At 39.6% G+C, this 11,150-nt stretch overlaps 1 protein-coding gene across 1 annotated transcript in view; it reads left to right on the top strand.

The window, feature by feature from the left end:
• Nucleotides 1-202: 202 nt before the first annotated feature.
• The window catches only part of LOC147823437 (cyclin-Y-like protein 1), a gene marked incomplete at its 5' end in the record, with an annotated part of 42,593 nt that continues 31,645 nt past the window's right edge, over nucleotides 203-11,150 (top strand). The window contains 4 exons of the mRNA XM_087193318.1: nucleotides 203-306; nucleotides 873-1,058; nucleotides 2,963-3,037; nucleotides 4,831-4,865. Of these exons, the coding sequence (XP_087049444.1) occupies nucleotides 203-306; nucleotides 873-1,058; nucleotides 2,963-3,037; nucleotides 4,831-4,865 (400 nt within the window). The remainder of the gene's footprint in view (nucleotides 307-872; nucleotides 1,059-2,962; nucleotides 3,038-4,830; nucleotides 4,866-11,150) is intronic.

The raw sequence follows: 11,150 nt of genomic DNA, 5'->3' as shown, positions 1-11,150 counted from the left end.
TTTTTGTTGATTTTTTTTTTTGGTCTAGTTGATCTATCCATTCGGGACAGTGGGGTATTGAGGACCCCCATTACAACTACATTGGTGTTTATCTGACTTTTCTTGTCAATTAGTTTGTTTTATGAGGTTGGGTGTGTCAGTGTTTGGTATATATACTGTATGTTTATAATCATTATCTCTTCCTGTTGAATTGTTCCTTTAGCCAATATGTAGAGAAAGTGGATTTCAAACCAAAACTAACAGTAGAGGAGCATTTAGGTACAGAAACAGTCAAGAGTTTGGGTGCAGCTACGTCCTCTGAGAAAAGTGAGAGCTGGACCACTCAGAGAAGCTGAATTGCCTATGGAACCAGCTTCTTATTAACCGGGGCTTTCTATAAAGTCTGTTGACCCAGACCACCTGTAGAGTTAGAAGAGCCAGAGAAGCTCCAGGCAGCACCTGATGAATGGAGGAAACAGGCATCCTGACCCTATGTGTGAGGGAGATGACAGCCCCAGGTGGGCCAGGGTATTTTGAATCAAATGCCTGGGTGCCAGTTTGGGCGGGCATGCGGACAGAACTCTGGTCGTGATTGGCTGCTGGTAACCAGGTGATGCAGGATGCATTCTAGTTGGCAAGTGCTGGCCTAGTCAGTTGGTCGGAGGTGGCCGAAGGAGAAGAAGTCTGGCTTGATCTCTGGCAGTGGCTTTGGCTCTTAGCATTTGTGGGATCTCTGACCCCTTTAAATAAGCCAGATCACTGCCCTCTCAGAAGACCAGTCAGCTTGGGGGGGCGGGGGGGGGGGGTGTTGTGAGGGTAAGGCCAGCCTGCTGGCCAGAGGGCGGGTGGAAGAACCGCAGAAGAGTCTGCTCTGCATTGCTGAGCTGCTCAAGTGGGACTGAGCCAAGGTGCAGTGGTGCCCCATGGGGACATTCTGACCTGTTGTGTGCGCTCCAGTGCCAGCCCCGAGCTGGGCCAGCGCACGGGGCCAGTGGAGCCAGACTGCGAGTCTGAGATTTCCGTGGGAACCAGGCATGGCCACCTCCCGTGCCACATCAGTGACCAGGAGAAGCCCCGAGGTAAGGTGGTGGTGGTGGTGGGGACACTGTTTGGCTTAGGCGAAGCTCTCACTTTCCGAACCCTCAGGGCCCCGGGGGCTTCTGGCTCCTCTGTTCCAGGAACTGGCTTTCTCAGGCCTGGTTTCGGGTGACTGTGCCTCGCTTTCCCACACTTACTCCTCCCTGTCTGTGAGGCCAGTGTCTTTCCCTGTCTACCCTAACATCCAGTTCGTGGCCCCTTTGGTTCCCAAATCCCATTCTGGACCCTTCATGTTAAGAGCTCTATTATACCTTGTCCTGTGGGACTTTATCAAGACTTGTTTGATATATTCATTCGCGCCCTTTCCTCAGAATTCCAATATGCCAGTATTGGAGCCTCCCTGTGTGTGTGTGTGTGTGTGTGTGTGTGTGTGTGTGTGTGTGTTTTAAGCTGGTTCCTCTTATGTTGATACTTAATTTTCCTGGACTTCATTGAAAATTTGTCATTATAAAGGTGCCGATAGCTAAATGGCCCTTGCTGTAAACAATTTTTAATCATTTAATTAATTTGAAATTCAAATGGTAATATATTGATGCTTTTGTAGGAAGTGGTCCCAAATCCCTTCAGAAACTTCAGTCAGCCATGAAAGTCTCTGTCACTTTGTCAACATAACTTTATTTTTCCACATAACTAAGATTTTCTCATCTTCTAATAGATATGCCAAAAACGTGAATTTTTGTTGGAGTCTTTTACATAAGAATAGTTTTAGTGAACCTGTGGAAGGAATACCATGAAGAGCAATGAGTAGGCCTCAGTCAGTTTCTAGTGACCTGCATTGAAGTACATTAAAGTGGGTGATTCAAGCTCAGGTTAAACCCAGAAGCCTCATATTATGCGTATGCAAGATTCTAAGCATATTACCGGGAGGGGACAAAAGAAGGACTCTTAGGCCGTGTATGAAACAGTGAGTTAGATGGTAGTCACTACTAGTCATTCTCTTTTAATGTGTTGGCATGCATTTTGATTTTGTCAGGGTGAGGGCTGTGTGATTTGAGCATTGAACTCCCTTTTTAAAAAGTAGAATAATTTTTAACATGTTTAGGTTAAGGAAATATTGCTTAACTGTTATTATATCTGAATCTTGGCACAGTTTGTCACAAGATTGGTTAAGTAGCATGAAGTCACTGAATAGGGTCATACCTGCCGTGTGTGATGACTTTTATTACCTCAGGTAATAGCACGAAAGTTACAAAAGTTTCGTTTTCACTAAGTGAATGATTCTCCCAGCTTAGTTCCAAGAATCAAAAGTACATGGAAATGGAGAAAAAGTAAAAGAAAAAAAAATCAGTTTACATCCAGGAAGAGTTTGTAGATCAGGAGATTGCATCTCTAAGCAGTCTTAAGTCTGCCTTGCTGAACAGCCACCAAACAAAATAGCTAACAAAACGCGGTCTCTTATTGAGTGCAGCTAGGATTAACCATGCGATCGGTTGTCTGCAGAATGTTTGCTGTTTGAAAATACTCGTTTCACTGAACTGGTATCTGACAGTGTATCCATGATGCCAGGACAGCGCTTGCTCTCGACACTGATCCTGCAGTGTGGCAGTGTCAGCACAGAAGGGCGTGCTTGTATTTCTGTGGGGTGAGTAGGACAGGGGAGGAGGGCATATTCGATTCATCTAAAATGTGCTTTAGATCGTTCAGGTGTAAGTTTAGAAAAATAAACCTAGGACATAGCCTATTTCATTCCATAGGTGTGTAGAGAGATTCTACATTTGGACAGTTCCCAGGAGAATTCTTACATGCTTGCCTGTGTTTCTTTCCTATTCATAACTAAAAACTTTCTCAACACTACTAAACGATTAAAGGTGTCGTGTAGCTACTTTGAAGGCCATCTACTTGCCTACTGAAGTAAATCAGCACATCCTTTTCTTTTCCTCTGTAGATGGAGCTCTGGAATCAAACCCTGCTGACCATCTAAGGGCAAGCACAATTTTCCTGAACAAATTTCATGCAAACGGTAAGACACTACTTCTCCCCATCAAGGATAGGACTGAAAACCATTGCTGTTTTTTGTGCTACGTTAGACAGTATTTAGAAGAACTCATACGTTGGCTTCCATTTCTCAGCTTTCCGTATATTCACTTTACTTTTACTATGTGATTATACATTTTCTTTTAAATGTCACTGATTGAGAGCATGTGGCTTTATGTTAATGCATTTTGGCACTTTATCAGTACAGTAGACCACATGATTAAGATGCAGTCATGGATTTGTACTTATTTTTTCACACTTTTTGAGCTTTTCTCTAACTCCACAGAGGAGATTTTAAAGAGAAATGGTAGGACTTAGTTAAACTTAGATTAGCATATCAACAAATTAAAAAATCATGTGTTCTATGCATATATATGGGAGGGAAGAGAGGGAGAGATATTGAATCATCTCCTCAACCTCATTCCCCACAGTGCTCTTACCCAGTGAGCCTGCCTCACAGCACATTTATGATTTATGGTGTTCTCAGAATTTTCAGCTATTCAAAACTTTTTCACCCTCATTTGAGAATTGGTGCAAACATGCTCCTCTGCTATTTCCTAGAAGGATAGCCGATGTGTGGAACGAGTGTAAATTTCTCGTGTCCTATTTGCTTTAGGAATCAGATGTATGAACTTGTCTGCACCTCGACTTCTTTATCTTTTTTTTTTTTTTTGGTACTAGGGATTGAACTCAGATCCTTGTGCTTGCGCAGCAGGCGGCGAAACCACTGAGCTAAATCCCTGGCCCATGACTTCTTTTTCTTAATGTTTGGTCAGTTCTTTTTCTGTTAAAAAAACATATGTGACCAAAATTTTAGTTGATTTCAATGGTAAGAATTTAAGGAAGGTAGGTTCGATACTGCTTGGAGAGATGCAGCACAATGAAAAATGTTTTTTACCTGCATTTGCGTTGGTGTGCAATTTTCCTTCCTGAGCAGGTCATTTCTGGTTAGCATTGCTGTGTTTCTCCATTTCTTCGAGGGCCTAGGGCCTCTCCGGGGGGAGCATAGGAAGCCCGAGGGGCTGCCCTGGGCTCCCCTCTTCAGGGGAAGGAACGTGCCTGCAGCGGTGTTCAGAGGTTAGAGGGGAACGCAGAGGGCACTGTGGCCCCTGTTGCTCTTGGAGCATTTATCCTGTTAGAGCAAAATGAATTTGTGTGTGTGCCATTGACACTCTGCTCAGCTAGATCAGCACACTCATTTCAAGTCCAGGATTTAAGGTGGATTACTTTACAGTTGTTTAAAGACCCACTCATTTTTTAGCAACATATTTTCAGTGCAGTATCCTTGTAGACTCCCAGTCGGTGTTTCAGGATACTTCGGGGAATTGTAGTGCAGCGAGAGTTCAGTGCTTAGCCAGAAACTGGTTCTTAGAGCTGTCTGCTGTTAGATGCTTGTAATTAAGCTGTATGGTAATGTACAATTATAAAGTACTATTTATTTACTCAAGAAAGTCTGTACAGTGGTTGAGATTTGCAATAAGTTAACGTGTTTTTTTTTTTAATTAGCTAAGTTTCTCATCTGGTCCAGCTTGTTTTATAGTTTTCTTTCATATAAGGAGAGTCTGTCATCTTTTAGGTTAAAAAAAAGGTATAACTAAGTTTTTGGTTTTTACTTTATGGAATTCATCTTGGCAGATGATTTATTTTTAAAAATAAAATAGATTTTTATTTCATTCTGTATGTTTGTAATCCATTGGATAATTAGTGGCCACTTCTATATACTTTTCTAAGACATTTGTATCAGAATGGATCAGTTTTTTTCTTTTTTTTTATTCTTAGCACGAGATCAGAGGAAAAGCAACTATATCAACCAAGTAAGTAAATAATTGGAAAGATAAGAAACTAAGAGTGAATCAAAATATTTCTGCCTTCATTTCTAAAAAATATAAAGAGGAGCCAGTCTGTTACCATGGACTTCTTTTTCTGCATTTTGTAAATCTCTTACATTTTCCTACAATGTTTTAAGTCTACTCAGAAAGGCTTTGACTTAGTAATTTCCATTTTTGATGGGTTTTGATGTATAAGTTAATTACAGGAATGTGGATATAGAGTTAAAGATGCACTTGAAATATTTTGCCTTTATTTAGTCCCTTAAAAAAACAGTAGTAATCTATTTATTTTGGTACTGGGGATCAATCTGAGGACCTTGTGCTTGCCAGGCAGATGCGGCCCCACTGAGCTACATCCCTGGCATGAGTAAACTATTGAATACATCAGTTTTTAGCACTATTTATTATTTTTCTGTCATTAACAGTTGAATGTTTGGCTTCCTCTTTCCACCATGACCTTATTCTCCCCTCTTTCCTTGCAATGTACCAGATTGTATTAAATTAAATAACAAATTGGTATTTACATTGTGACTATTGTTCACTGCTGAGTTATGCAATAATAGTCCCACTGCGCTGCCTCTTTGTACACCTTTAATTCTTTCTCTTAAATATTTCTGAGGCCTGAGCAGTTCTGTACTTCTCCTGCATGATCCCCTTCCCTAAGCAATGTTAGTTCACAAAGTCAAGTACAGTAAGAAACCCCAGCTGGTCTTTCTATTTTTTTTTTAATTCTTTTATTGGTATACTTTAGGTATACAGTTCGTTTACATTTATCATTGGGCGTTTGTACCTGTACATGATATATCTTGGTTCTTTTTTTTTCCCATTACCTGTGGGCCCTTCACCTCCTCCACCCTTTCCCTATTTACATAGATTTCATTTCCTTTTTTTTTTTCTTTTCTCATAGTTTTTCCTTTCCCTCTTTTCCTTTCCCCTTCCCCTCTCTTCATTCGTTTGTCTTTGGACCTTTTTTCCTATTTCAAATTATCAATTATTCATTTTAATCATTTTAACCCTTGTTTACACTATCAGTTTCTCACACTAGAGAAACTATTCGGTATTTACACGTGTGTCCTATTTATTTCACTTAAGAGTATGGCCTGGATATGCATCCACTTAGCTATAAATGACTCTAGTTTTTCGTTCTTTGTGGCTGAATAGTACTCCATTTTATTTTAAAAAACCACATTTTTTAATCCAGTTTCCAGTTGATGGGCACTTGGGCTGCTTCCAAGCTTTAGCCATTACAAACTGTGCTGCTATGAATATGGGTGCACAGATATCACTGTGGTATGATTCTTTTAATTCTTTTGGGAAGATACCCAGCAGGGGAAGAGCTGGGTCAAATGGACCTCTAGTCCTAGTTCTCTGAGGTGTCTCCATACTGACTTCCCCAGTGGTTGCACCCGTCTGCACTCCCACCAACAATGAAGAAGGGTTCCTTTCTCCCCACAACTCCGCCAGCATTTGTTATTTGTTGATTTGATAGCCTCCATTCTTTCTAGGGTGAGGTGGAATCTCAGTGTTGTTTTCATCTGCATCTCTCGAATGGCGAGTGATGTTGAACATGTTTTCATGTATTTGTTTGCTGCTTTTACTTCCTTGTCTGAGAAATGTCTGTTCATTTCAGATGCCCATATTTGAATTGGGTCTTTGAATTGAGGGGGTTGTCTGTTAGCTCTGTTGGTGGTTTCTTTTACAGTGCAGAAGCTTTTTAATAAGATGAGATCCCAGTTGTTGATTCTTTCTGCTAGTTCCCATGCTGCTGAGGTTTTGTTCATGAAGTCTTTTCCTATGCCAGTGTCTTCAAAAGTTCCACCTAACTTTTATCTTCCAGCAAGTTTAGTGTTTCTGTCTTAATATTTAGATCTTTAATCCATTTTGATCTTAGTTTAGTGCATGGTGATAGGTATGGGTCTAGTTTTAATCTTTGGCAGGTTGAAGTCCAGTTTTTCCAACACCATTTATTAAATAGGCTATCTTTCCTCCGATGATGGTGGTTGGCTCCTTTGTCAAAGATGATGTGGCTGAGCATGTCTGGAGCTGTTTCTGCATCTTCTAATCTATTGCACTGATCCTCGGGTCTGTTCCTTTGTCAGTACCATGCTGATTTTATCACAGTAGCTTTGTAGTGTAGTTTCAAGTTGGCGATTGTGATACCCCCAGCCATGTCTCTGTTGCCTACAATTGCTTTAGCTATTCTAGGTCTCTTCTGGTTCTAAATGAATTTTTGGATTGTTTTCTCTAGTTCTATGAAGTATATTGTTGGAATTTCAATTGGCATTGCATTGACTCTATATAGCAGTTTTGGAAGTATGGCCATTTTCACTATATTGGTCCTTCCTACCCAGGAGCAAGGGATGTCTTTCCATTTTCTTGTATCCTCTTCGATCTCTTTTTTCAGAGTGCTGTAGTTTTCAGTGTAGAGGTCTTTTGCATCCTTTGTTAGATTGATTCCTAGATATTTCACTTTTTTGGATGCTATTGTAAAAGGAATTGGTTCCCTAATTTGTGTCTCAGTGAGTCTGTTATTTGTGTACAAGAAGGCTATTGTTTTTTGAGGGTTGACCTTGTATCCACCTACTCTACTGAATCTGTCAATTAAGTCTAGAAGTCTTCTGGTGGAGTTTTTTGGATCTTCTATGTAGAGTATCATGTTGTCAGCAAATAATGACAGTTTTAACTTCTTCCTTTCCTATCTTTATTCTTTTTCTTTCTTTCTCTTGTCTAATTGCGGTGGCTAATGTTTCCAGAACTATATTGAACAGGAGTGGTGATAGTGGGCATCCTTATCTTGTTCCTGATTTTAGCATGAAAGTTTTCAGTTTTTGACCATTTAGTAGGATGTTGGCTCTTGGTTTTTCATAGATAGCCTTAATCAGGTTAAGATAAATACCTTGTATTCCAGTTTACTGTAGGGTGTTTATCATGAATGGGTGCTGGATTTTGTCGAATGCTTTCTCTGCATCTATTGAGAAAATCATATGGTTTATGTCTTTGAGTCTGTTAATATAGTGTATTTCATTTATTGATTTACGTATGTTGAAGCGGACCTGCATCCCTGGCATAAATCCAACTTGGCCAGGGTGTGTATGATCTTCTTGATGCCCCTCTGTATTCTGTTTGCCAGTATCTTGTTGAGGATTTTCGCATCTGTGTTCATTAGGGAGATTGGCCTGTAGTTCTCTTTTTGGGTTGGGTCTTTCCCTGTTTTTGGAATCAAAGTAACACTTGTTTCCAGGAATGAATTTGGAAGTATTGCTTGCCTTTCAATTTCCTTGATGAATTTAAAGAGTAATGGCATTAATTCTTCTTTAAATGTCTTGTAAAATTCAGCAGTGAAGCCATCCGGACCTAGGCTTTTCGTTATTGGTAAATATTTTATTACATTTTCAATTTCCCTCATTGTAATTGGAGTGTTTAGAATTTCTTTATCTTCTTCATTTAACTTTGGCAGTTCGTATGTATCTAGGAATCTGCCCATTTCTTCTGTGTTTTCCATTTTATTGGAGTAGAGGTTCTTGAAGTAGGTGTTGATGATCCTGTGAATTCCTGTTGGATCTGCTGTGACTTCAGCTTTTTCATCCTTAATTGCATATATTTGTGCCTTTTCTTTTCTTTTTTGATAAGGTTGCCTAAAGGTTTATCAGTTTTATTTATTCTTTCAAAAAACCAACTCTTTGATTCATTGATTTTTTTTGTATTGTTCTCTTAGTCTCCATTGCGTTGATGATTTCTGCCCTGATCTTTATAATTTCCTCTCTTGTATGAGCTTTGGATTTGTTGTGCTCTTCTTTTTCTAGGAGCTTGAGGTTCTGCATTAGGTTATTTATCTGAGTTTTCTCTGTTTTCCTAATGTGGCCATTCACCGCTATGAATTTCCCACGTAGAACTGCTTTCATTGTGTCCCATAGATTCCTGTATGTTGTACTGGCATTTTCATTTACTTGTAGAAACTGTTTGATTTCTTCTTTACTTCTGTGACCCATTGGTTGTTCAAGAGGGTGTTATTCAGTTACCATGTGTGTGTTGGGGTTTTGCGGTTTCTTATGTTATTGATCTTCAATTTTTTGGCACTGTGGTCTGATAATATACAGGGTTAACTTCAATTTCTTTTACATTTACTTAGACATGTCCTATGAGCTAGCATGTGGTCTATTCTGGAGAATGACCCGTGTGCAGCTGAAAAGAATGTGTATTCCGATTTTATGGGGTGGAACACTGTAAACCTCTATTAAGTCCATTTGTTCAATAGCTTGGTCCAGTTCTCGAATTTCCTTGTTAACTTTTTGTCTAGACGATCTGTCTATTTGTGATAGTGGGGTATTGAGGGCCCCCACTACAATTGTGTTAGTGCTTATTTGGTTTTTCATGTCTATTAACATTTGTTTTGTATAGTTGGGGGCATTCGTATTTGGTGCATATATATTTAGGATTGTCATCTCTTCCTCTCGGATTGTTCCCTTCACAAGGATGTAGTGACCATCTTTGTCTCTCTTAATTAGTTTTGGTTTGAAATCTAGTTTGTCTGCAAATAAGATTGCTACCCCTGCTTTCTTCTGGGTTCCGGTGGCATGGAGAACTGTTTTCCATCCTTTTACTTTCAGTCTATGAGTTTCTTTTTTGAGTTAGGTATGTTTCTTGTATACAGCATATTGCTGCATTTTCCTTTTTAATCCATTCTGCCAGTCTATTTCTTTTGATTGGTGAATTGAGGCCATCAACATTGAGGTTTATAAGGGATAGATTTTTTTTTTTTTTTTTGGTACTGGGAATCGAACTCGGGTCCTTGAGCTTGCACAGCAGGCGGCGAAACCACTGAGCTAAATCCCCGGCCCAATAATTGATAGATATTGATTTATCCTTGTCATGATGTTTTACTTTTGTTGACTCTTTTATTTCTTATTTTTCCCCTTTTCACTTTAGTTTCTTACCTTGCCTGTTGGCTTCCCTCTGTTGGGCCTCATGGAGTTGTGGCCTTCATTGCTTTTTTTCTAGGATATTGTTTAGAATTGCTTGTAGTGCTGGTTTGGTGGTCATGAAATTTCTCAGGTGTTCTTTGTCGTTTGAGAATCTAATTCCCCGTCAATTTTGAAAGATAATTTTGCAGGATACAACAGTCTAGGTTGGAAGTTACTTTCTTTTAGGGTTTGAAATACTCCACTCCAGGCTCTCCTTGATTTGAGGGTTTGTGTTGAAAAGTCTGCTGTGATTCTGATGGGCTTTCCTCTGTAGGTGACTTGTTTCTTTTCTCTTAACTGCTTGTAGGAGTTTGTTTTTCTGTTGGGTTTCTGGGATCTTGACTATTATATGTCTAGATGTAGATTTTTTTTGATCATGGCTAGTTGTAGTTCTATATGCCTCACTTATCTATATGTCCAACTCTTTACCTCTGTCTGGGAAGTTTCCCACTATTACTTCTGTGAAGTTTTTTTATGTCAATTGTGCTTTCTCCTGTTTTTTGATGGACTCCTATCAGTCTTATGTTATTCTTCTTTGCATCATCTAGCAGTTGTTGGATTGATTTCTCATGGTCCCTTACTATTTTTTAAAAAATCTCTATTTTCATGGTCTCTAATCATGATCTTCTCTTCTATATCTGATATTCTATCTTCAGATTCCCTTAATCTGCTGTGGGTACTTTCAAGTAGAGTTTTTGATCTCCTGAATATATGATTGAATCTGTTTCATGGATTGCAGCTCTTTCTTCTGTTGGGCGACCATGGTTTCCATTTCTCTCTTATGCTGGGTATTCATGGCTTCCAGCATGTTTCTGAGCTCATCTATTTTTTGTTATCTGTTTCTGTTCTAGATCCTCTAATCATGTCTTTCACTCTGCCCACCATCTCTGTAGATATCTGGGAGATTATTTCCGCTTTGAAGTTTTCCTAGAGCCTCATTCATCTGTTTTGTTACTTCCTGTGCTATCAGTTCAGGGTATCCAGGTGGTTGGTTATGGGACTTTTCCATCTCATTTCCCCCAGGATTTACCCTTGGTGGGGTGGAAGTCTGAGTTTGTGTCTTGCTTAAATGTCTTCTCATTTTTGTTTTTGGTACTGTCCTTGGTTTAACTCCTGGGTTGATAGTTTGAAGTTGCTTATTGTAGGTATCTTTGTTGCCTGTAATCAGAACCCTTATGGAATGATTGCTTCTCAGAGGTGTCTTCCAGATACAGCTGGTCTTTTAAGTTTTGAGTCTCTAATGACTGTAAGGCTATCTCATTTTCCTTGTATTAGGAAGGTTCATTGACTAGATCAGTCACAACACGTT

The sequence above is a fragment of the Heterocephalus glaber genome, unplaced genomic scaffold (genome assembly GCF_053883595.1).
Source record: "Heterocephalus glaber isolate CG9 unplaced genomic scaffold, H.glaber_assembly_v1.0 deba00001586, whole genome shotgun sequence".
NCBI classification, from domain to species: domain Eukaryota; kingdom Metazoa; phylum Chordata; class Mammalia; order Rodentia; family Bathyergidae; genus Heterocephalus; species Heterocephalus glaber.
Note: the sequence above shows the minus strand (reverse complement) of the source record. Positions and strands in the feature narration are given on the sequence as shown.